The sequence below is a fragment of the Ovis canadensis genome, chromosome 18 (assembly GCF_042477335.2).
Source record: "Ovis canadensis isolate MfBH-ARS-UI-01 breed Bighorn chromosome 18, ARS-UI_OviCan_v2, whole genome shotgun sequence".
Taxonomy (NCBI): domain Eukaryota; kingdom Metazoa; phylum Chordata; class Mammalia; order Artiodactyla; family Bovidae; genus Ovis; species Ovis canadensis.
In genome coordinates this window covers 56,693,620-56,721,618 of record NC_091262.1, presented here as the reverse complement: position 1 = coordinate 56,721,618, position 27,999 = coordinate 56,693,620, and the positions used below count along the sequence as shown (strand labels likewise).

Below are 27,999 nucleotides of genomic sequence, written 5' to 3'. Positions count from 1 at the left end.
AAACATAGTCAAAACGTTCTGCCCTCAAGAACCTCATATTTTAGCAGACAGTGGGAGCTAATCTCTTTTCTGAGAAAAAGATGTAAATTATATAAATAATAAAGAAGAGATTTAACAAAAGTGACAAACATTCATTAGGCAAACGATTAGCAAAGTTTCCAGCAAGGGGTCAGGAGATATTTTGGTCCTGACAGCTCCATTCTTGAGACAATTATGTGCTTAACTATACCTACTGTATAATGTATGCTGCAAATAAGAATTTCCAACCTAGAATTGTAAAGGAGTAATTTTTCAAAACAGAAAAAAAACACCCCAAGTGAGGTATGAATGATGACTTGAATATTTAAAGAAAATATGGACAAAAGACATCTTCATATTTTAACTGATTTCGAACTTAAAAGATATCAGCCAATACAGGAACTCAGCTCAGTCACAAACTCTGGGACTTGATCTATATTGAAGCTAAATATTCTATAAGCATGCAGTGAAGTGCAAAAAATAGCAATTGAAAAATGACATGATTAAATGGCACGACATGCAATCATTTGCTCTCAATTATATCAATGTATCTTCTTCATTTCTAGGAGTCAGGCAGAAATATTGTTTTTTAAATGCCTCTATTAAATTGGTCACCAATAATAAAATAGATGAGAGTCCTAATAAGCTCATTTACATACCATACATCATACACTACAAAACTATTCTCTCCAAACAGTTTTACTCACAGATTTGTCTCCTGGTTGTCATGCGTCTTTGCTACATTAGCAGATTTTAAAAGCATAATACTGCCTTCAGGACCATTTGTAGAAAAACATTTGTGAAACTTTTCCAGTTAACCCTTGGCTGGGTCCTTATTGCTAATTATGGAAAAGGTATTGATATAATATCTTGGCTGTCACATTTTATTATGATGACAGTAGAGGCAGAATCTAGGTCTGACATTTTGGAAATACCATCTAATTGCAAGTCAGAAACAGAGAATGACAGTTTTAAGTAGATTAGAAGTTCTTGCAAAATAACAAACTGGTTTATTTAATGTAAAAGCTAGATTTTTAAAATAGCATTAAAGCCCCCTGAATTGATTCACCAAGCACATCTCTATCAGCTCCTTGAAGAGGGTCTGGGATGTGTGCCAAAATAGTTTTAAAATTGCACATGACAGTATAAGTCTAGATTCTAATGCTAAATGATTTCTTTTCATCATTTGAAATCAAAGTATTTTCAGTGAACACTTTCATTTGTAAGAAAAACCATCTCCCCTCTGTTCATCTAGGCTTCAGATAAGTGAAATGCCATCTTTACCCCCATGGCCTAATTAGCCTGACCTTTGACCTAGAAAAAGATCTTGTTCTTGTAATCTAGAATCCTCACCAATCAAGATGAATCATTAAGGGCCACCATGACTATTACTACTAAAATTTCTTAGACACCCTTTGGTGAATGGTGTCATCGAAGGAAAAACCATTCTTTTAACACACTCATATTTATGTTTTAATGTTTTATACCTTCATCTGTTTAAAAAATATTAATTCTATTTGGAAAGGAGTATTTCTATTTCTCTCAGCTACTTTTTAACTGTGGACCAAACTTAATAAGCATTCTAAAAAAGAAGACTGTTATTCCATGAAAGCTATTGCTAGCCCTGTCTGGCATTCTTTAATTTCTTTGTGACTTACCCTAAACTGTGTTAAGTACTTTAAAATATGTTTGTTTTTAAGAATCAAGCTCAGTGGTCATGTGCTTAGTTCATATTCACACGTAATTAGTAATATGTTATATACTTACTTTTCTAAATTAAAAATACTATTAAAATTCTAGACATATAGCACAATATGAAGATTAAGTTACTCTAAAGAAAACTGTAATAGCTTACGGATTGCTTGTGTCATTACTGAAATGCTGGTATCTATTACAGAGTCCCTCTGGAATAAAGAATGCACTTTTGGCAATAATCTCCTAAAAACATGTCTGTTATTGTTAAGATGCTAAACTAGTTGCAATTATAGAAAGGTAACTTCTAGCAATAAGAGGGAAGGGGTGCTGGATATAAATGCAACTTAGCCATTATACTATAAATACCTTTTCTGAAAATCCTACAGTCACTCTTTTCATAAGTAGATAAGGCATTAATTGCCATTTATTTTTACATTATTATATTTTGAAATCTTTTTACAATGCCCACTGTGCTTTTTATCTCTTACTGATTCCATGGGAAGTATTTTAAAATAATTCTGGAGAACAGATGAAGGTGATTTTCTTCTTGGGTTATTTATGGATCCCAACTATCTGAACTCATCTGTGAGTTCAGGTAAAAGGAGAATTATCATAAAAAAACCACACCTGGAGAATGAAGCACCATTCAGAAGGAAAGCCAGAGAGCACAGGAGCAAAGATGACACATACGGAATTCCCAGGGATAGTGTGGATCATAGAGAAAACAGATTACTGGACTAATTAATTTCACAAATCAGTCAACTCTGCTGTGTGATGCTTTTCTAATGCTCTTACCCATACACAGTTGACTATTCCTCACCTGTCTTCTCCACCAAATCCTATTTTTTTCAGACTTATCTCTGGCTAACTTACTTGTATTTCCTATGAAGCCACTCCTGGAACTCATCACAAAACTCAGTGTTACTTGAAGTATAACAGCTAGGAACTGGTTTTTTAGGGAAGTATTACTGCTATTCAAGAATCCTACAGATGGGAAGTAAATGAATTCAAGAACTCTAGGGACCCAACAAGAGTGCAGGAAGAAAGTTAGGCTATGGGGAATAACATCACTAAAAAAGTGGAAAATGATACTAGGGACAAAAGTCAACATTAGAAAGACCTTTCTGTTTTTTCATTTTATACCTTCCTGACCTGGAAGAGGCTGAGGTATAGCCAGCTCTATAAACTTCATATTTCTGATTTTATTTTCATAGCACCTAAAATAAATAGGACGCTTTCCTGTGGGCTTGGACCATTGGGAATTTGCTTCTTAGCTCTTTCCTTTGCGTTTGCGGAGGAAGCCCAGGGCAACTCGACTCCTTTTTCACCGGCTTTCAGTATTCCCAGATGTGCAGTAATACTAACCACACTCCCAGGGTCGTTTAGAAGTTTAACTAATACATAATGGCAAAACACTCTTCAACTGTTATATGAAGTAGTAGAGAGATGCTGACTAAATATTAGCCAACTGGTAGATTGCTATAATGATTACTTAGCTCAAAGCAATATTCCACAACCTTATGGGAAGGAAATGTAATAAGAACTTCATTCTTTAAACACTCCCATAGCTCAAACAAAGCAGAGGTCCAGGAGAAATTTTTGAGAGCAGTTTCTTAAACAAAGCTAATTTTCCTTTTAGAAGAATATGTTTTCTTTTTCTGAGAAAAGACACCACATCCTTCTCTTGTTTGCTCCCCCAAACAAGATTAAATACATTGGGGGATAGTTTTCTCATTAATCTCCTTCATCTGTCAGCAACGCAGAACACAAGTGATCTAAGCATAAATGTGTTTTCGTGGAACGTTTGAGAGGCAACTTGGATTGAGGGGGAAAAGAAACAACGTACAGTCTTCTCATACAATAACTAGTTACGTGATCTTGAGTAAACGATAGAACTTTTATGTGCCCTCAATACCCCATCTCTAAAATGCAATGATCCTTTAGTGTTTACCATCTTCTAGTATCTCATTATTATATAACTTTGTTCTGAAACAGGAAGTTTCATATGGTGGTCCTTTAAAAAATAATAAAACATTGAATATCTCAATTCAGTTGCAAGAGGACTCTCATCTTTGCTGATGAACTTTTAGGGATGATAGAATATTAGTTTCATTTAGTCTGTATCATTCTTACTCATTTTCCTCTTTACCGGCCTGCACTGTGGGCAATGGCTTTAATTGGACAAGCGGGTTGTTGCAATCATTTGCACAAATCATCCTTACTTGGTCTCAAGATTCTCCTCATGTCTCCGTCATGTTCTAACATCTTCAAAGTCTAACTCCAAATATTTTCATAGTGAGAACCACATGCCTAAGCAAAGTACACAAAACTGTAAATTTAACTGCCAGTGTTGCTTTTGTAAAACTGTGAAGTCTGTTCTACCAGAGTTTATATTATAGACAGTTAGGATGACATAGTTGAATGGATCCATTGGTTCTCTTGCTGGTAGTCTTGGCTGACAGATAAAGAAGCGAATTGGTTTTCAAACATCTCTCCAGGCTCTAAAGGACATTTCTCCTGTCATGACTGAGAAGCAACAAAGAGGGGCATTTTTTAGAAAATGAGGAGAGCACAGGACAAGGAGGAGCCAGCATAGGATAATAGGAGGAGCCTATTATCCTGTGCATCTCAAATGAGCTTCTAACATCAGACCTGTCTACCTGGTTTTACTTACCTTGATGACATTAAACTGAAAAAGAGAGAAAAATATCCTTGGGGAAGAAAATATTATATTTTAAATGTATAGGGTATAAGTAAGGATTTAATCAACAATTTGGAGTGTCAGGAAAATTAAAAGAGACGTTAGGCCATCTTTTTGCCAGATAGGAATAATGATTTATGCCTCCACTCTATCTTAGAGAGGTTTGGGGAGGATTAATGAGTTAATGTGTGTAAGGCTCCTTAAGCTCCTCATATGGAGGTAAAACACAAACACAAGGGGAAAAATGATAGCAAACTCCATACTGAGTTGAACTCCTGAGAATAAGGCCCCTGGAAATGAGAAGACGTTGCAGGTCAAGATGGTTAGTATCTGAGTTCCAATGCCAGAAGAGCCTTGGTTTGTTGTCATACTTATTTGTAATACTGTTTAAAACAGTACTTCATAGTATTAGCATTTCTACATTTCCTGCCAATCACAATGTTCGTTGTGATGATCATTTTTAATTTCTATTCATCGAATGAGATGGGTTTACCCTATTTTATAGATGAATAATTAAGATGTGAAAATTACAAAGGCATCAGTGATGACTCATAAAATCATCGACTTGGTATTATTGGACTATGGCCTGGATTAGGATTTAGGAGATACAGGCTGCCATCTGGCTCTGGTCGTGTGGTCTTGGGTGAACTATTTAATTTACCAGAGGTTGAGCTAGCCAAATGACCTCAAATACCATCTTGTGATGAAATTCTACAATCTGCTAAGTACTTCTTTAGTATCTAGCAACCCTAAAGCAATGTCTGTGTTACTGTGAAGGGCATGTAAAAAAACAAAAACTTGAAGATAGTTCCTACTCCTGGATGGACCTAGAAATTACCATACTAAGTGAAGAAAGCCAGACAGAGAAAGACAAATATCATATGACATCACTTATATGTAGAATCTATAAAAATGATAAAAATGAACTTATTTACTAAACAGAAATAGACTCACAGACAGAAAACAATCTTAGAGCTACCAAAGGGGGAGGTATAAATCAGGAGTTTGGGATTAACAGATACAGATATATATAATACATATAAAATACATAACCAATGAGAATTCACTGTATGGCCCAGGGAATGATACTCAGTATTTCATAATAAACTATAAGAGAAACTATCTATCTACAACTGAATCCCTTTGTTGTATAGCCAAAACCAGAGTAGCATTGTAAATCATTTCAATAAAAATTGTTTTAAAAGTTCCTACTCTTAACAAGTTTATACACTTAAAACAACAATGAAATATCATCACGTACCTATTAGAATGCCCAAAATTTGGAATACATAACACCAAATGCTGATGAGGTTATGGAGAAACAGGAGCTCTCATTCATTGCTGGTATGAATGCAAAATGGTACCAACACTTTGGGAGACATTTTGGGAGTTTCTTACAAAACTTACTACCATAACCATATGATTATACTCTTACCAGATGATCCAGCAATCACACTCCTTGGTAGTTACCCCAAAGGAGTTGAAAAGTTCTATTCCCACAATAAACTGCACATGGATATTTATACCAGCTTTATTTATAACTACAGAAATTTGGAAACAACCAAGATGTAATTTAGTAGATGAATTAATCAATAAACTGTGGTACTTCCAGACAATAGAATCTTATTCAGTGCCAAAAAGAAATGACTTATTAAACCATGAAAAGACATGGAGAAATCTTTAATGCATATCATTAAGTGACGCTAATCTGAAAGGGCTACATACTATGATAGAACTATGATATTTTGGAAAAGGCAAAAGTATGAGGAATGAAAAGACCAAGGGTTTCCTGAGGTTGGGGTGGGGAATGGGGGATGAGGAATGAATAGGCAGAATATAGAGGATTTTTAAGGCAGAGAAATTACTCAGGATGTTGATGGACATGTCATTATACATTTATCCAGACCCACAAAATGTACAACATAACTGTAACATAAACTCTTGACTCCAGGTTTATGATGTGTCAGGGTAGGCTCACCAGTATATACAGAACAGGACATCAAAAAGGAGGGAACTAAACATGTAGATCTTCCCTGGTGGCTCAGTTGGTAAAGAATCTGCCTATGATGCAGAAGACCTGGGTTCAATCCCTGGGTCAGGAAGATTCCCTGGAGAAGGAAATGGCAACCCATTCCAGTATTCTTGTTTGGTATATCCCATGGACAGAGGAGCCTGATGGGCTACAGTCTATGGGGTCACCAAGAGCTGGACACGACTTAGTGACTAAACCACCAAAGTGAAAGTGAGTGTCTGACTCTTTACGACCCCATGGACTGAATTCTCTAGGCCAGAATACTGGAGTGGGTAAGCCTTTCCCTTCTTCAGGGATCTCCCCAATCCAGAGATCAAACCCAGGTTTCCCACATGCAGGCAGATTCTTTACCAGCTGAGCCACAAGTGAAACCACCAAACATATAAAGAAACAATGATAATCAAATAGTAGGAAAACTTTCCTGATCTAAAGCAGAATTTAATTTTTCAAAATCAAGTAGGACTCACCAAGCTCTCAGAAGAAGAGATAAACACTTTATCACATACAAGCGAAAAACGAAGTTACTATGTGGCCACAAAAATTAGACTTCACCTTTACCACCACAAATGCCAAAAGAATCATTAGCAGTTTTGATGGCAAAAGATTACACAACCCATAACAAAATTTTTAATTCAGCCAAGCTATTGTTTGTATGTGAGGTCAAGAAAAATACATTTTCAGACATGCAATGGTTTGGGGGAATATACCAAGAATGCACTTTTTCTATAAAAATTATTAGAAGACAATCCAAGAATCAGTATTAAGAATAATTTTTTTCAACAAAAAACTATGGTATAAAAAAATTGAGGTTGACCAATAAAAAAATTTGTGTAAAGAATTCTGAAATATTGTTCATATTCTTATAAAATAAATGCAAATGCCAAAAGAAGTTATTGAAAGTACGAGAATGAATATAGTTATATTAATAGTACTATCTGCACTAGTACTTTACTGACATATTTCTTTCTACTTTTAAATCAATAAGACATGTTACCTGTGCCAGCATCCTGACTGAAATTCATAACTAGGAAGATGTTTACCTTTACATTTTATGCAGTATCTCTACTCAAATTATAAAGACACTATAATGTTAGAAAGAAAATGGGTACAAAGGGACAACAACTATGGTGACAAAGATAACAACATTGCAACTTGGGTTCAAAAGATGCTTCTGTCCTTCTGAGGTAGCATTTTCAATGACACAAACATGAATCCTGGTATATAAAGTTAATTATAAACCAGTAATTTTACGCCAAAGCTAAAGTATTGTTTAGAGGAGTTAAATGGCATCTGCCATTGAATAAATTTAATGATAGAAAAAAGATGGCTAGTGCAGAATCACAGAATGCTACAGCTGAAGAGAATTTTTTTTCGTTCAAGAGCCCAAATTTACAAATAAAGAATATTAGACAAGAAGAGAAATTAGTTGCTGAGATTATACAGTTGAAAATCCTAGATTGTAATACTGCCAACTAATAGAACCTCATGAGGATATTCAATGAATACCATTGATTAGTTAAATTATAAAAGAATGATATGGAAAATTATAGAAAGATGGTTGACAATTTAACATGAACATTGGGGAAAAAAAAGAAGTTTTGTTTGTTTCCCTAAATGAAAGTCTAATTGTGTATGTGGGGGTATGTATGTATCTGTAGACCAACGATCTGTGAGAAATATGATGAAGCTATAAAGGGGTATTTACAAGAGAGTCAGGGAGACAGAAAGTAGAGAAGAAATTGCCCTCCAAGAATCCCTACCTTGCACAAAACCTGTAATGCAGCCCAATGTGGAGACCCACCTTTGATAATCTGGGATCTAGTTTTCTGCACCCTAGAAAAGCTGTCCAGTCCATAGGTCAGAGCACAAACTTCGGAGGTCTGCTGACTACCTCCTTTTTTTTTCTCTAGTCTTGAGAGGAAAACAACTTTCTTGTGACCTTCCTTGCCGACATAGTAATAGATAAATGATGCAACTAATAGATAATTCAGTTCCTAACGATCATACAACTAATACTGAAGTAATTGAAACCCATGGAAAGGTCTCCATCTACTATTTACCACTTATGTTATCCACTGTATATACATATACTGTTTTAAAATAAGTGCCTTTTAAGAAGGGCAAGTTTATGCTATAGTAATTATAATGTTGGTAGCTAATATGTATTGAGTTCCCATCAGGCAGGCTCTATTTTAAAGAACTTTCATATATATTATATCATTTAATACTCATAGCCACTCTATGAGATTAGGTGTTATTATTATGCCTATTTTAAAGATAAGAATCCTGGGGCTTTAAGAAAAATCATGGATTAGAAATAGGTAGAAACAGGATAAACTCAAGCATCTTGAACTTTAGGCTTCTACACTGCAATGGATCAAATTCACTGCTTCAACCTTATCTACATGAAGGGTAATTCTACAATTGTGTACTCCCAGTTTCTTCCTAATTTGAGTTTATTTACAACTAAAATAATATTTAAGTAATGTTAAGGCTGTATATTGTCACCCTGCTTATTTAACTTAGATTCAGAGTACATCATGAGAAATGCTGGGCTGGAGGAAGCACAGGCTGGAATCAAGATTGCTGGGAGAAATATCAATAACCTCAGATATGCAGATGACACCACCCTTATGGCAGAAAGTGAAGAAGAACTACAGAGCCTCTTAATGAAAGTGAAATAGGAGCGTGAAAAAGTTGGCTTAAAGCCCAATATTCAGAAAACTAAGATCATGGCATCTGGTCCCATCACTTCATGGGAAATAGATGGGGAAACAGTGGAAACAGTGGCTGACTTTATTTTGGGGGGCTCCAAAATCACTGCAGATAGTGATTGCAGCCATGAAATTAAAAGACGCTTACTCCTTGGAAGGAAAGTTATGACCAACCTAGACAGCACATCGGAGAAGGCAATGGCAACCCACTCCAGTACTCTTGCCTGGAAAATCCCATGGACGGAGGAGCCTGGTAGGCTGCAGTCCATGGGGTCCCGAAGAGTCGCACACGACTGAGCGACTTCACTTTCACTTTTCATTTTCATGCATTGGAGCAGGAATGGCAACCCACTCCAGTGTTCTTGCCTGGAGAATCCCAGGGATGGGGGAGCCTGGTGGGCTGCCATCTATGGGGTTGCACAGAGTCAGACATGACTGAAGCAACTTAGCAGCAGCAGCAGCAGCAGCAGACAGCATATCAAAAAGCAGCTGGAGCCAATTATACAGAGTGAAGTAAGCCAGAAAGAAAAACACCAATACAGTATACTAACCCATATATATGGAATTTAGAAAGATGGTAACAATAACCCTGTACGCGAGACGGCAAAAGAGACACAGATGTATCGAACAGTCTTTTGGACTCTGTGGGAGAGGGAGAGGGTGGAATGATTTGGGAGAATGGCACTGACACATGTATAATATCATATAAGAAATGAATCACCAGTCTAGGTTCGATGCAGGATACAGGATGCTTGGGGCTGGTGCACTGGGATGACCCAGACAGATGGTATGAGGAATGAGGTGGGAGGGGGGTTCAGGATTGGGAACACGTGTACACCCATGGCAGATTCATGTTGATGTATGGCAAAACCACTACAATATTGTAAAGTAAAATAATAATAATAATAATAATAATAAAATTAAATTTAAAAAGAACAACAACAACAAAAAAAAGACGGAAAGTTTATCTTTCCAAACTTCTCAGAGGCAAAAATGTTATAGATCCATGCTTACTTGATTTCCCATCTGCCTTTTATTATCAGCTACTTGGTTAATTATGGTCATCTGAAGAATATATCATTTAGATGGTTTTCCTAGTTACAATCTTTATTACTAACAAATAAATGAAACTGCTTGGATTTCACAAGAAAAATCAACCAGTTGATATTTACTGGGTGAAGGTTTTAAAGAAAAATAAACCTTTAAAACTATGAAAAAAATAAAAAGCAGAGACATAACTTTGTCTACAAAGGTCCGTCTAGTCAAGGCTACGGTTTTTCCTGTGGTCATGTATGGATGTGAGAGTTGGACTGTGAAGAAGGCTGAGCGCTGAAGAATTGATGCTTTTGAACTGTGTTGTTGGAGAAGACTCTTGAGAGTCCCTGGGACTGCAAGAAGATCCCACCAGTCCATCCTAAAGGAGCCCAGTCCTGGGTGTTCATTGGAAGGACTGATGTTGAAGCTGAAACTCCAATACTTTGGCCATCTGATGCAAAGAGCTGACTCATTTGAAAACACCCTGATGCTGGGAAAGATTGAGGGCAGGAGGAGAAGGGGACAACAGAGGATGAGATGGTTAGATGGCATCACCAACTCGATGGACATGGGTTTGGGTGAACTCTGGGAGTTGGTGACGGACAGGGAGGCCTGGTGTGCTGTGGTTCATGGGGTCGCAGAGTTGGATACGACTTAGCAACTGAACTGAAGAAATCAAGTAAGAACAGAAATATTCATCACTGTGGTTTCAGAGCCTAAAGACAGTTATTTGTGGTTTTCTAGGCAGCGATAAATTAAGGACAGGTGACATATCTGTCATCTTTCTAGATTACCATCTCAGCCTTTGTGTGTGTTAGTCACTCAGTTATGTCTGACTCTTTGCAACTCTATCAACTGTAGCCCGCCAGACTCCTGTATCCATGGATTTCCCAGTCAAGAATACTGGAGTAGGCTGCCATTTCCTTCTCCAGGGAATCTTCCCAAACTAGGGATCGAATCCAGGTGTCCCACAGTGCAGACAGACTCTTTACCATCTGAGAGCAATAATACAAATGACACATATGAAATGAGTACATAGCTACCTCTCTGCATCTTTAACTCAGAGGCAAAATGCCCCACTTCAGGAATCATTCAGTGTCTTTTAGAAAAAGGCATACTCAGAATGAATTAGGCCTTAATTACTCCATTTTCTTTATTTTAGAAGGCTTACACTGGAATTGCCTATAAAAATTTCCTGTGGGTCTTCCCACTACCCCAATGGTTAGTGTGAATAACATTTATTTAAATCTATCTTTGAACTTCAACCTTAATCCAGCCAATGTTTTTCTCTTTACAAGGCAATTCTGGATTGTATCCAATTACTTAAAATTACTTCCAAAGAAGTGTTAGATGATGGATTTTTAAAAATATATACAGTGGGGGAAAATATCTGATAAAAGCTGATTTCAGTATTTTTTTATGAACATATATGGTTAATATAATAGCTTAAAAAAAAAAAAAGTATTTAAGACACGTAGAAAGGATTTAATCCTGTCTGAGGTCTGTTGATTTTGAAGGCATTTTACAAGCTTTTGTTACAGCCAGATTGAATTACTGTTAATTCTTTATTTGCAGCTTTGCCAACAGCATCATTACCAAGTTTGTAATGAATGGCTCTAGGACAAAGCAGCAGAGATGATCCTATAGGGTACATGGCCTCCTTTCTCATATCTCAAAATTTCAGCATATTCTCTTCTGTCCCTCAACCTTACCTCCTAATGTTGAGAGTTTTGAAGGACACAGGAAGTGTGATTATTTGTGGTGCCATTTGAGATTGATTATACTGGACATGGGAAATTCCCTCTAAACCTCTTGGCTAGATTGGTTCTATTTTTATTTCTGGAAATGACAGAGTGAGATTTGGGAAAATACTTCTTAAACCATGTGAACTGTGTTTAGCTCTTTTATTTATCTATTTTGTAAAAGTACATCAGTGATATTCCCTTTCAGCTAATTACTTAGTAATGCTGCAAACTTCCTAGTTAATTTGAAATTCTGTTTAAAACCCTACTCTAAAAATTTTAACTTCCAAAATTTAAAACACTGACTCGCATGACTATCAATTTGAACTTCAAGCTGAATCTAGGCAACCGGACTCCTCGTCTCCACCCTGTCTCTCTTAGAAGCCGTCCCAAGGATGAGGCCTTGAGATAAGAGTGGGTGATAAGACTAAATGGACTACATATATGACTGAACTCAGGTCAAGCCTCTATATAAACCTTTAAGATTCTGGCAGGTATGGAAATCTACTTGTCTCATGGTTGCCCATGACAAACCTGCTGTTTCCTTTCTTATTAAAACTGCCAACTACCAATCTGGGGTAGTCAAGCTTCTTTCTTCTGTCTTTTCCTGCCCTCTGTTTATGGGGGTTGATTTTAGGTTATAGCCAGGGGTTATAACTCCTGATGGGGTTACAACCCAACATCCTATAGATGGCTATCCATGTAATCAGAAATGGAAGGAACAACAGAGTAAGCTACAAATTAATGTGTTTTTCTCTTCCAGAAATAGTTCTCTGACCCAGGGACTAATGAGTCTACACAGTAGTGGCAGATTCAGGAACAAGCTTTCTAGGTCTGACTATTGGCCTATTGGCTCTATCCCTGACTAACAGTATGGTCTTGAGTAACTTCCATTTTCCCTGCCTCAGTTTTCTCATCCATAAATAGGGGATAGTAAACCAACTGTCTCAGGACCGTGAGTGTTAAATAAGTGAATGGGAAAAATTAGGAACTGTGACTCGCCTCCTATGAGTGCTCAATAAGTACTGGTTGTCATTGTCACAGTTATTAAAAGAATGTTTTGTTCCTCCAATTGCAGTTCTAGCATGCAGATGGTACCCATCACCATGCTTTTGGTAATTTTTGTAATCTAGAGCAGGGTCAGGAAACTAAAGTCTGCTGGTCAAATCTAGCCCACCAACTGCTCTTGTAAACAGTTTAGTAAGTTAGTTTTACTGAACACACCATATATATCATTTATATATCGTCTGCGGCTGCTTTTATACTACAATAGCAGAATTGAGTGGGCTTCCCTGGTGGCACAAGTGGTAAAGAACCCGCCTACCAGTGCAGGAGACATAAGAGACTCGGGTTTGATCCTTGGGTTGGGAAGATCCCCTGCAGGAGGGCATAGCAACCCACTTCAGTATTCTTGACTAGAGAATCCCATGGACAGAGGATCCTAGTAGGCTATGGTCCATAGGGTCGCAAAGAATCTGACACAATGAACTGACTTAGCGCAGCACAGCAGAGTTGAACTGCGACAGAGACTGTATTATCTGCTTTTCTACAGAAAATGTTTGCTAATCCTTGATTTACGGTAAAACAAGGTTTCAGTGTATTTAAGGGTCAGCAAATGACAGAACGGGAGAATACTAAAATCTGAACCTAAAGCCCACGGTTTTTGCTCTGTCTTCAGTGCTGGTTGCTGTCTGAATTCACATTAACTTTCTGTATCTCAAGTTCTTCACTCATAAAAATAAATAAAAACACACATAAGAAGGTCATCACAATTTTCAACTAATATTGTTAGGGTAAGGTTTAAATATAATAACATGCATGAAGTGCTTGGTCAAATTTAAATTAGTAAGCAAATTTGGGACATCAGTCATTGAGAAGGTTACCATGTCTATTCCACTCGTTCTTGTCAGTGACAGAGCCTCTTGGCTGGTCTAAACTTATCCTTCCTAGGCTGGTTCTGGACCCAGTCCAGCACTGCAGGCTCCTTTAACTGGTAATGGATAATTTCTCCCAATTTGAGTCTTTAGAATAATGAATTTCGTTACGGGGTACAAGGAACATATGATTAAGGAATTATTTTTTTTCTCTCTCTCTGAAGGGTCACTGTTAAAAAGCAGTGTTTTTCCGCCAATGGCATTGAAGCTGCACACACACAGCTCTAAGGGGCCCTTTGCCAGCTGGCCTCATTAAATCTCTGATGTGCTCTCTGCATTTTGTTGTCACAGTGTGTTCACTCCTGAACCGTTTTTGCCTTTCTGTCCCTGGGCTCACATCTTCCTGTCTCTCCCATCCAGGGCTCTGACTCCTTCTTAGGTAGAATTTTGCCTCATGTCTAATCCCACATTTATCACATTACTGCCTTAAAGGAAAAAAATAAATTCCACAATTGTTTTTTTTTTCTTTTTCTGAAAACGTAAGACTGTGATCCTTTCTCTCATCCCAGACCAAGCTCTGAGAAGGAAACAGTCGTGTCTACAAAGCGACGGATTTTCATTTTTATATGCACCCTCCTTCCCTGTTCTCCTGGGCAGTGCACTGTGGCCTATCTATCATTACTCTGGGTGTCACATAAAGAAATTCATTCTGTTAAAAGCCTGAGACTTTAGAGAACGGAGAATCATAAAGCTAAACCCTGTGGATAAAGCCTGTCTTCTGTGTGACCAATGACAGCAGTAGACATTTGGGAACCCACAAGAAGAGGTGGAACATGGCAAAGAGTTTTTGACATACAAAGGTTCTTTAATAACTCTCTTATCTAAGTGGTTTTATCACTTAGGAAGGCAGAGGTTATCTGCTTTTTTTGGATTTGGGGTAAGTAAAAAGTTCGTATTCTGCATATGCCTATTACCAATTATGACTTTGACAGGTTATAAACATTATATTACAATATTATTATATTACAAACATTTGGTTTCATTCTTCCAATGAATGTGGTAATATACAGAACACTTAACTAATTATACACGAAGCTCTAAAGAGCAAACAGCTCAGAAATATTTATAATTGTGGCTAGGAAACACATTTATTACAGCAAATATGCATAAAGCTTTATTAAAAAAAAAAGTACTGTCATGCTAGATGCACTTAGCTTATCTGACCAAATTCCTCAAGGTCAAAACTTTAGAAGAGACTAGAGTTCCACATCATAAAAGAAAATCATCAGGATTCCATAATCTCAAAAAGTTTTAAAAGCTTCAATTTTAAAAGTGACACATGGCAAAAAAAAATTGACACTGATATTGTACAAATATGTAAAACAAAAACACAAATATTTTCACCTCTCTAGATCATTAATTGGAGAAGGCAATGGCATCCCACTCTAGTACTCTTGCCTGGAAAATCCCATGGATGGAGGAGCCTGGTAGGCTGCAGCCCATGAGGTCACTAGGAGTTGGACACGACTGAGCGACTTCACTTTCACTTTTCACTTTCATGTATTGGAGAAGGAAATGGCAAGCCACTCCAGTGTTCTTGCCTGGAGAATCCCAGGGATGGGGGAGCCTGGTAGGCTGCCGTCTCTAGGGTCGCACAGAGTCGGATACGACTGAAGCAACTTAGCAGCAGCAGCAGCAGCAGATCATTAATAGCTACAGCAATTTGCTATTCTGGCCAAATTGCTGAAGACTGTGACTAATAAAACTACCACCAAGAAACAATCACATTTAGTTCTGTCTTGCTCTTCCCTTTAGTCACTTGGCATGGGAAGGCATTTAGTAAATACCAATAAATAACCAATTTTGCATAGAAGTTCAAAGAATGGGCGTTAGAAGAGTCAGACAGTTCTGGATTGAAAACCAAATTCTACCAAGTGTGGCCTTAGACACACAAAACTTAACTTCCATGTGCCTGTTTCCACATTTGCAAAGTCGGGATCCTAATACCAACCTCATATGTTGCTAGTAACATTGAGATACATGTACATACAATGGAATATCACACAATGTCAAAGTAAGTGAATTACAGCCACACTCTATGAGATGAATGAATCTTGGCATTATAATGTTAAGTGAAAAAGAAATCCTAAAAGATAACATACAGCATGATTACTTTTTAATGAAGTTAAAAGCAACTAAAATTAAAAATATTCCTTCCTACCAGAGGAAAGCAAGTAAATAGAGAATGTGGGGTTCAGGATCATGCTATCTTAGGTAAGGTAGCAGGGGATGGAACAGGGCTGGGAAAAACACAAGATGAGCTATATATTACCATCAAGATCCTATCTGTTGTTTGGAGTAGGAAATATTATTTATTATTTTTAAAATAATAATAACTGTATTATTAGTTTGGGCTTCCCTGGTGGCTCAGATGGCAAAGTGCTATTATTATCATTTATTATTTAGTTATTATTAATAACTATATTAACTATAATGTAATAATAACTATATTTTTTTAAAAATAGCCAAATAAGTGAAAGTGGGGCATAAAAGTAGTTTAATGAATAGTGATATTGAAAACATAAAAATGCTCTAAAGAAAAATCATCTTTGAAGAAAAAAATAAAACAGCAAAAAGTATCTCTAATACGTCTAAAAGAAAACTTCTATGATGATTTTCAGGCACTAAAGTAAACATGGTAAATAATGAATTAGGTGTAGTAAATATTCCCTAGAGGCCAGAAAGTATTAGTGAATGACTGGAACTCCTAGAAACCGTCTAATGATTTGGAAGCTGAGAGACATATCTCTGTCTCTCTTAATCTCTTTTAAATTTGTTACTAGGACCTAGCTGAAAATGACATTGATGACACTGTAAAAACCTAAAGCATAAAGCTAACATCACTTGGCAGCATCAGTGAATCAATGCAGAACTGCTTATGCTTCCATTTATGATAATAGTGGATGTGAAAAACAATGGCCTTCAGTTACCTATGTATGAGCCAAGTAGGTAGGTAGGCAGGTATATAAATAACTGTAATAACAAACTTCCTGTTACTATTTCCAATTATTATGTAACATCTTTGGTCTTATAATATTAAGAAATTTCATCCTTTATGAATGCATCTACAAAAAGTAGAAAGAATGATTTACACATATGAGCTCATAACTGTGTGAGATACATATTACCAGCATACCATTTCATAGATGAAGAAACTGAGGCACCAGGGATCATACAAGAACTATGACCAAGGTCATAAAACTAACTGGGGCCACTAACCAGTTCACTAAAGCTGCAAAACAAGCATAACAGAACGGAAATATGTTACACAACATCTAGCCTATTGATGACCAGGATGCTTTGCAAGGTACCTGTAAAGTTCAAATAACACAGAGGGAAATATCTGAAGACTCCATCTCCCTGAAATGGAGAGGGTTAGAGTTAAACAAGCGGAAGTCAAATAACAAATCTTTCGGATATTAGATGTTAGAGAGTGAAACCCATTTGCCTTGGCAAGAGACTTTTAACTTCAACTCAATGGCAGACAAGGAATTCAAGTAAAAAGCAATGTGTAGGTATGTGATACAGATGGTTCACTGAGAAATACAGTGCCCTTACCCTGGACGGGGGCCTCCTCTTGGGTTATGCAGGGGAGCAAGGGAAGGCGAGCTACATGTGACTACATTCTCTGATATGTAGACCGCTCAAAGAGGGCAGGGCAGAAGGTATGCGATGAAGAAAACCTGGTCCTAGAAGGCTTTGAGAAGAACCGCTTGCTAGGTGTCAAGAAGTTCTTTCCTTCTTGATTTCCCACTTTCTCCTCTTTCAAACCTCTCAAGCCAGCAAATTCAGGTTTGCAACCCAAAAGCCTTAGGCTGACACCGACCAGCGCCCAAATAATCACTGAATTTATGGGAGGGCTCAAGTAGTACAGGCTAGTATGGCCGGTAAGAGCCAGCATTTGAATTTTAAGCTGCTTTTGAATAGATATTGTGTAAACCATGGGAACAAACAAGGGGAACACTTCATGGACATACCACAAACATGCACACAGCTGTGTTGCTAAGGTTGACATTTTTCTATGGAGGAAAATGCCTCTAATGTAGGAACCTCTTTTACTTTATTTCTTCCTTCTGTAAGTAGCTAATTCTTTCATATGTAAAAATTATATTTCCTTTTGTTAGCATTAATACTCTTCAACTAAATCATGTGCTTTTATCATATCAATTTATAGAAGTATTTTTAGCCACATTATTTATAGAACATGTAGGTCTGCCTTTCAAAGTCCTTGGTAGTCTTGAGTGTCTGCTGGTCTGCTTTTAATTTATCAAAGCCCTCCTTCAATAGGCACTGCACAAAACCCACAAGCAGTAGAGATTTCCCCTACACAATGTGTATTTGATATGCTTAATGTTCATCTTTATAAACACACAGACGCTGGCATATAAGAAATGTGGAGGGTGTCTATAAATTCAAGGAAACATTTAAGTGCACAGTGATACATAGATACATGGGTATAATACTTTATGTACTTGATAAATATTTCATCCCTACCATAAAGAAAGCTTTTTATCAACTTTGATTGTTTTTTTATTACCTTAAAGTATTGCAGTTGTTTCTCAGCATTCATTGTTCCTTCCTTTTCTTGTCTCAGACAGGAATTGAAGATGAAAAGCTCTGTATCTCTCAGCCACCCTTTCAGTTCTTTGATCCTGACCTCCAGCTGCCTTACCAGGCTTCCGCTTTCAGGAGAGAGCAGGTCACGTGTACTCGACCCACTGTGGCCCGCCATTGTGTCCTGGATCTTCTCTCCTAGGGTTTTCTAATGCAGCAGATTAAAAACAAAAACACCAACAGAAAAAAAAGAAAAAACACTGATTAGCATAGGTACCAAATACATATCACAGTTTGGCTGGTGACAAGAGCCCACCTGGAAGGTGTCTGCTGCAGCCGCCATGTCACGACTGACATTCAGTTCAGATGAGCTCATTGTTCCATTAAGAACTTGATTCTCAAGCCATGGGTGTTGTTCTAACTATCACTAGAGGCTTAAGAAGACCTCATTCACTGATAATTTCCTCTAACAGAAAGGAGCTCTGACCCAAAAGTTCACCATGGTCACTGATAAAAATTCATTTGTATTCTCATGACAGGAGTTTACAGTAAAAATTCTCTGCCTAAAAATTTCAGGAGATAGAAGTTTGAGTTTAGTCAATATATTAAAGAGGCCAAGAGAAGACTGCACAAAAGAGAATGAAATTTCTTTTTTTGTTGTTTTGTGAAGTACAATTCCCCAAACCTTATGATTCAAGGCTGTTAAGAAGGGGCAGCACCTCCTTGGTGCTAGATTTTACCTGCCCTGGAAATCATTCAACCTTTCAATTCTTCCCACTTCACATTTGTGGATGCTCGATTCTCTAAAATAAGTGTTAAAATGAGTCCCAATCCACTACGCTAGAACTCTGCTTAGATGAACCACTATGGCTTGGAGTATAGTCAGAGAAGGCTTTTTTGCCTTTTTTTTTTTTTTTTTTTGGTGAAAAACACTCTGTTTGGAGCATCAAAAGGAGTTAATCTATAAGGATGAATTAAACCTACAAATATCAGCTTTAAAACACAAATAAAATTAAGTCAACCAACATTCATCTGCTGTGTAGTATTCTGTAAATAGTATCTTTAGGAGATCGTAACAGAAAAATAGCCTTTCCTGGCAACACCCTTGTATTTTCATGGTGCAAATATTGATAATTTGAAGACCCTCAGTGGAATCCAGATTTAGCTATTGTTTTTATGCTGTAACAAAAGTAGCAGCAGGAGGTGAAATCAATGCCCTTGGAGGGTAGGGTCACAAAAAAGAATTTATTGCCACTTTTTTGTTCTGGAACAGTTTGCAATCATAAATTCTTCATAAACAGAATACTTCAGAGAATGGTCCGTCTTCATAAATATACGACAGAGGACATCAATTTCATTTAATTCACAATTTGTGTCAGCACAGCAGATGCCAATGCCTGCCTTGATAGGGTTGTTTAATATGCAATTGAGACAGAGTAATATGCAGCACAGGGGACAAAATTTCACAGATTAAACTGTACGCACCACTGACATTTCATTCTAATGTATTTCCATTCCACACTGTTCACCTTAGATGAAAGTAATATTAAAAACCATATCCCTCTATTTTACCATTGTTAGAAGTTAAAATCCTTGTCTTTAAATTTTTTTCATGCCAATTAAAATGTAATCATGCCAATTAAAGCAGAATGCCTGGTGGTGGTAGTGTGGCACAGGTTTTGTTAAAATTTTCCTTCCACCCTTCTCTCCCCAGAAATCATAACAACACTCAGCATATTGCATTCGAATGATATTTTTGTCAAAATGGCAACCATTTTAAAGGTATTTGGCACATAAAGGATAGTGAAACATTCTCGTTCTTTTTTTAATATTATCTTGATTTAAAGTTTTTGTTTAGGGAACTATATATATGACATACGTCAAACAATTTTCCAAAAAGATTATTATTAATTATTTACCAAGTTAGAAACAGATATGTGAAAATATAGCACAGACAAACCATCACTTTATCTACTGAGCAAATAAAGTTGCTGCTCTCATCTATTTAGTAAACAGTCTTTAAAATGTCAGACACTAACCACATTTCTCCTAAATGGGATCAATGAATTCTATAGAATTTAGTAGGTTCGGATCTAAATCACCATATAATAAAATGAAAGCCATTAATAATAATTGAAAAGTAATGTAACAATAAGTCAGAATAAAAACTTTTAATGTTTTAAGTTACTTTGTACAACTGCAGAGTGTGGTGAATTTAGATGAGAAAGCAAGGATTTCTACTTGCAGTTTTTTAATCACCTAGATTAAGCATGGCATAAACTGAACATGGCATTCCTCCAAGTCATCAAGGTACATGGAGAGCTTTTTATTCAAAATATTTTTGGAGTATTATTCCTTTAAAAAAAAAAAAAAGTCAGGAAAGGGAAGGCATGCAAAATCATGCTCCATAACTGACACCACCCATACTTAGCTGTTAGAATTAATCATTTAAGTAATTGACAAATTTAGCTTACCCTTGATTTGAAGTGAAGGCAATTTAAGAGAGAAGTTGATGAAAAAATCGAGTCTAACCTCTCTCTCTCAGCTGTCTTCCAACAAAAGGACAGAACTGTCCCCTGCACAGTGCCATCCTGGTCTCTGGGTAACAGAATCTCTATATTGCCTTTTTGCCAGATTCTTGCATCTCAGTGCTTGGCTGAGACCCAGCCCATCATGGCGTGAAATGAATTACATGAAACTTTTTTTTTTTTTGGCCTTTGTTAAAAGTGAGCTGGAAATTGAGGCACAAAACAGAGGCCAGTGTAATTCTACAATTCAGATTTGGGTCAAATTTGCATCTTTGTTTTGGTGGCTTTAGTGTGACTTGAAAGCTGTGGTGGCAACCCCACTTTTCATCTGAAGGCTACAGTAAATAGTTAAACAGTGATGTCTCCAACATGTACCTTTGGAATAAATTCTATTAACAGTCATTCAAGCATGACAGTCAGTGTATATCAGATACACTGTATTATAGTTGACTTGGTGCCTACCCATAATACATGGCATATTTTACTTACTTTTTTATGTATTAAAGAACCCAAATTATTAAAAATCTGAAAGGAGACAAGCTCAGAGTAAAAAAAAAAAAATCAACAGAAGACGAAAAGCAGTGTTTTTCCCCCGTAATAGCATGAATAGCTTGTTTGAAATGTAGGTAGTGAATTGAAAAAGAGAGATATTTGTGCCTCAAATTAGAAATCAGACAGATAGAGTACTTCACTACACAAAAAATGTACACATAACCTACAAATAGTAATAAAAATGCAAATACCCCAAGCAGTTCCCATTTTTCATTAATTGAATCCACTTTTTCAAGGAGATCATTTGGTAGTAAAACGCCACCTTTCTTCAAAGCTTCAACCTTACTAAGCAGCTCCGTCTTTTTCAGGTCCCTGATGGACATTTCCACACTGTAACGCTAAAACGGGAAGAGAAAAAAGATTTCATTAGGGAAAGAGGTGTTCTTAGAAAATCTTTGAGCACAGAGTTAGTGAGGCTCACGGGTGTTAAAAGTTTTTGTTTCCAATAGAATTTATGGTGAAGCTAAACTAAGAACATTGAGTTGTTGAGAAAAATGCTGATAATGGTTTTATATATAATATATATATTCACACACACAAACATCCAAGGTATTCTATTTAGTTGAATAAGCTTTATGCCTTTCTAAAGTTTGTATACATATTTGATCTTTATCTTGAAATATTCCAAATGAAAATACCTGGTCTAGGGGGATTTAATATTACAATTAGTCTTGGTCAATATTTGCTCTGGAGTATTGCCCATCAGTCATTTCTGCCCTCTAAGGGACCAGTCTCAGAGTGGTACAAATAAATTGATCTCTAAAAATTGTGTAATTTTTTCCTTTTCCTATAAGTCCTCTGAATTCTTAATTTTTTTTTCATTTACTTTTTTACTTGTGTAGGCTTGGAGAAGAGGTATATATAGAGAGAGGAAAAAAACACCTCTTTAAGAATGGTTACAAATCTATGCTTCCTTATTGATTACTATAAAATGTCCCCAAACATCACAATCAATTACATAACTCTCATCCCCTGATACACATGGTTTTCTAACAAACTGTCAAGTGAGTGTCTCCTAAAAGATGTTTTGCAAGCGATAATGTAAGTGCTATTTAATGTGACAGTTACTATGGTGATTCTCTTCAAATAACTCTATCTTCATAGTTAGAAAGTCCTATATTATGGACAACTATAAATGACTGTGGATGTATTTTTTAAATGTGCACATAAAAACACTGCTGAACAGAAAAAAAACTAGATTCTGGTTAAAGTATTAAACCTATTTTACCACTTTAGCACATTTCCAAATGTATACTGACAATCCCTAAACTTCTTTCTTCAAGGCGTGAAAGTTAGGTTACCAAGGTCCATTGTCCTAACTGAGCTAAAATGAGCACCTTATCAGATCTAGTAAGAAAAGCTTTTGTCTGGCAAGGTAGGAAATCAGCAAGTTCAAAACCTCCCCAAGCACTTGGGTGATTTTATTCACCTGAGAACATGATATTTCATAAGATCCCCAACTAAAATACAATCAGAAGCAGCTTAAAGGAAAAGAAGGTATAAAATCCTTGTTTTAGTTAATAGGCCCTCAGCATTTTCCTGCATATGTTTGCATACTTTTAGCTTCATATTTTAATCTTTCATTTACACTAAACATGCACATCATTTGTATTATGTAAACTTCTCCAAATGTTAGTCATTTGTGGATCACAGAACAAAATGTTTTAAATGAGGTGATTTAAAGCATTTCATAGTATTAATGAATGTTGATCAGGGAGTCAGAGTATCCAAAATTACATGAATATGTATAATGAAAAGAATCAAGGGTTGCTTTAGAGTTCTTTCAGAATTTGGCCTGTGAAACATGGGAGTTCTGAATTCATTTTCTAATGGCAGGCAATTACCATGACCACATTACTCCAACAGTTATAAAACACACTGTCTGCTCAAGTCCTTTGGACTCAACACTCAACAAGCGTTCTGGAAACCTAACTGTTTATTTATCAGAGCAATGATTGGAGGAAAGGGCAATCTGCTGTATGCAATCTGATTCCCCACTAAAGGTGATATTGCTGACAAAGGTTTACATAATTAATTTGGTAAGACTTCTTTGACATCATACTAGAGGAACGAGTATTTCAAGCAAGCAGAAGAATTCTATTCACATCTTTCACTTATGCCACGTGCATTAATTGACAGAAGGAGTTCTCCACCTGGGCTACCCAGGAGAAGCCTCAACCAGTTATCACTTTCGCTTGTAACATGCTCACCCTCTCTCTTTACCCCAACTTTGAACAGCAGCTACACAGCAGATCAGTCATGAAAGGCAACAGCTTAGATGTATCCCACAAAAAACACAGTCTTGTAATAAGAAATATCTAAAAAGCAATTAATGTACTTTTAGATATAATAAATTAATTTTCTCTGTGAAATCTAGCACTGGTAGTCACTGCAACAGCTATTATAAAAAGTTACTACGTTAAAAAAAAATTGTCTTCAGGTACGCTCTTTGTCACCACATAACCTACTGTATAAACAGATTGATGAGAGAGAGGATTGACGGACAATGCCTTCAAACTATAAAGGCTAAGAGAATCCAGCTAACTGTTAGGTAAGTATTGGTATGTGCACAAGAGGTAACAGAATGTCACATAATTTAAGGTGAAAATGTTTATTTTAATTTTTGAAGCACTCTGAAGGTTGAATCTGATACAATTTAAGGCCTCAAGCTGTATATGTCATCATGCCAGAGGGTTATATTTTTGTTGATGGGAGTATGTTTTAGCTTTTCTCCCTTCAACATTCTCAGCAGCATTAGACAGGGACAACCAACTGCCAGCTCTATCTAGTTCTTGGTCATTCTATCAAGTAGGGCTACTTTAGTCTGTAGTCAGAAAATAATTTAATCTTCATATTCATTCTGTCCACAGCAGTAAGTGAGCAGAGGCTGCCCCGCTGTGTCCTGTAGTCTAGGGACATTATGATACAGACTACTCTTCCAATAGTCAAAAATGAGATTAACAAGTTAAAGTCAGATGGCTTTTCTTGAGTGCTAAGGTAAATAAGCATCCAGTATTTAATTTCCCCACAGCACCTGCTGTGGGCCTCTCTGTCTAGTCAAAAATAAAATATACTCTATTGAAAGGGTATATTTACATTATTAAGTGTATTTGCTTGGCCAATTCAATTTTGACTAATGAAGCCTCCTAATAGATCTGTGAATGACCTAAATTAAAGACACAGGCCACTCCTATCCTAAATGCCACTCTTGTGTGTGTATAGAGATATATAAAGAAAACTTTAAAACAGTTAAATATAACCACAAACACTAGCTTATTTTAAAAACTAAGAATTAAAGAAGTTTTTAGAAAATTCTTATTCAGTGCTTACTTTTTAAAAGCACAAATACTAAAATTGAATTATAAAATGAAGTTAGCCAAAACAGGATTTCTGAAGTAAATATAATTAGAAATGCATGAAGACTTGATTGAGACAACTTTTTTGACAGTTATGCTAAAGGCTTTTTTTCCCTCCTAAAACCTCCCCCCTGCCTTTTTTTTTTTTTTTTTGTTAAAAATCACACCGAAAATTCTGCCCAAATGGAGACTGGAACAATGCCTTGAAACAGTGTTAATTGTCACCATGGAAACCAGAAGAATAAGCCATTTTGAAACTGGTATAGAAGGCACACATTGAGCAACTCAAGCATTTTTCTGCCTCCCTCAATGTTAAAGAACAAGATGCCTTGTCACTGTGAGGTCAGAGAAAGAAAGCATCATGAAAGGGATGTCGATGCTCACTGTCTAGTAAATAAAAAAATAAAAAATACTACATACAGCTAATGCTACAAGACTCTACCCAGTGAATCTTTTTGAAATAGAAAGATCATCAAAAGATGGCCAGGACTGGGGGATGGATTCCACCTAAGCAAAACTTCAGGGCTATATTATGTGAACCTTGCCCTCAAAGCTCCCTGGGAATTCTGCTGTTGTAATAAAACTTCAGAAGAGGAAAGAAAAAAGGCAGCATGATGGAATTCAAAATAATGCTCTAAAAGCACACAGAGAGATTAAGACATCCATTGTAAGACTTTTGTATGGTGCTTCTGTTGGTTATGCTGAAAAGAGACCAGACATTGCTGAGCGGAGAGTGAAGTTTTGGCTATGAGAAACACAAGAATTAAACCAAAGAATTTTCTTGATTATTAGAATAGGGCTGTCAGATTCTGTGTCTCCAGGGTTTGCGTATTTACATCTTATACCGTATTTTAACTAGGCTTCATGTGATTTTATATGAGGAAGAGTAAAAGCAAGGATAAAATTATCTAGTTATTAGAATAACAGTATGATTATCTTTCCCAATGCAAAGTAACACCATAAATACCTGCATATCCAGCATATATGCCTTTTCCATAAAGACAGGACAGACAAAGAAAATACACTGAGAAAAGAAAATATACTGTAGTCTATCAACAAGAAAGCTTATGCTAGGAACACACCAAAACACCAAACCACTGGCAAAATTATTTATGAAAATATGCAGTTTTGCACAAAAGTGCAGGGATGTGTCCATCTATGACTCCCATATTGTGTTTTCGGGCTAGTGTTTACCTCATGTGAGGCTTCATGGTGGCCCCTCAGCAAGTCCATGCCTAATGCCATTCAGTGGTGAACAAAGAGTCTTTTTATATGAAAGTCCAGGGTCCACAGCTCAGCTGTACATGCCGAGTGCAGGAATCTGCTAAAGGCCAGTGTCCCCTCTGCAGCAGTACTTAGGCTGCCCCCTTTTTCAGAACACCAGCATCCAGCATCTCAGGATGCATGTGATGTTTCACATGGAGCCACTATCATCAGCACTTAGCGAAGATCTTCAAAACTGAAGAAGAGAGTTCAAGCCCAAGACAAATAATGGTCTTTATTTCTTGCAAACTCCTTGTATTTTACCATTAGCAATTTATGGCGAATAATTGCACAGAGAAATTATAAAGACTCCTACAATTGTCCTTGTAAATTAATAATAGGCTTTCTTGATTGGGATAAATCTGCTGCTGAGCCTTTGGAAAAATTAAAAAGTGCAATGTCATTTAAAATTGCCAGAACTCGCACAGCAAATTACATCTGAGGTTAAGAATTGAGTTTTCCCCCCTCTTCTAGCTTATTCCATTTGCATGATCTGGAAATCACATTACATTGGCCATGTATTGTTAATTGGACATAGATTGCATTATCTTTAATATAAATCAAACTACAAATATTAAAATGAATTGCAAATTCCCTAATAGAAGATCATAAAACAATCTTTTTTAAAGTATCTCCCATTAATAATTTAATTCCAATTATATCACTCAGAAAACTTAAGTAGGAAACCTGGCAACTTCTTTCTCCAATCATTCCTTTTACATAACAAATACCTAAGCTTTTTCTAATAAATACTCACAGCAAAATTCCCTGTGAGAGAACAAAAATAAAACCACTATAACTGAAAACTTTTCAGTGCTGAATTTAAGTAAAATACTGCATAAGAACACCAAGTCTGTCTCTCCTGTCCCTTCCCTAAGGATGAGAGAAAAAAGTCTCCTACAAAAAAGATTTACTAAGTTTAACAACTACTGTAATCATACTCTGAAAATTTATTATTCTTCTATTTATTTCTTAAAAGGGTCTCTAGCCCCTTAGCTTTTTCTATAAACTTGATATCTTTCTGAAGCCTTTGCATGGCCTTTAATGAGTTTATATTAAATATTTAATACTGTTTAGGGCATATCCACTACTACCAAAAACAGTTATATTCCCAGCAGTCCCACTGTTTCAGGCAGAGGACTTGATTGATCCTCCTAGCCTGAATTGAGTAGAATGAAAAGAAGCAGTTGGAAAATAGCTGCAATCATTTAATGCAGATGACCTCTGACAGCCTCGCAGCTCTTCTATCTGAACAGAAATTTGCATGGGGTCTCTGTGCAGAGGAACAATGTAACCTAAATGGTAGACAATCTTTATTCTAATGAAGTGGGTGTCAAGGTCAATGTAAAACTGCAATGATAAATGGTGCACCACTAGGCAAGAGAAGTTGCATAGGCATTGTAGTGCTTTCACATTAATTGAAGACTGAAATGCACTGCGTGAAAAGCACAAGCCTCTCTTTTCACCATAATGTGTTAATGCGCCAATGCCAAAATGATTTCTTCAAGATGTTTGCCTGCTGACATGTATCTTATTGCAAAAATAACATAAATATGAAATTATGACATAAAATGGACATTTTTAGAATTTAGGCTTTTCCCTGATTATAACTGTAAAATTCTAACTATTAATAAAAGTCCCCAAACAACATCCTGACACCTAATGTAATTCCTTTGATGCCCCTTCCTTTTCTTTTTCTATTTAGACCTGTCCTTAATTAGCTTCAACCAGCAACATTTTATGGTTCAACCAGAACCCGTCGATGCGTACTTTCATACTGAGCTAAGTTTAAAACAGGACTTAGGAGAGGAGAATCATTCAAATACATATTTCCCCCTCTCACTTCTAAGTTTTCTGCTTGGTCTGCAGTTAAGA

General features: G+C 36.6%; 1 protein-coding gene across 3 annotated transcripts in view; it reads right to left on the bottom strand.

Annotated features, from left to right (window-relative positions):
• AKAP6 (A-kinase anchoring protein 6) overlaps window positions 1-27,999 on the bottom strand; it is a 410,046-nt gene that overhangs the window by 63,074 nt on the left and 318,973 nt on the right. For all 3 annotated transcript variants that reach the window (XM_069559473.1, XM_069559474.1, XM_069559475.1), the window contains 2 exons: window positions 21,697-21,843; window positions 18,409-18,633 (listed from right to left, as the gene is read on the bottom strand). In XM_069559473.1, the coding sequence (XP_069415574.1) occupies window positions 18,409-18,633; window positions 21,697-21,843 (372 nt within the window). The remainder of the gene's footprint in view (window positions 1-18,408; window positions 18,634-21,696; window positions 21,844-27,999) is intronic.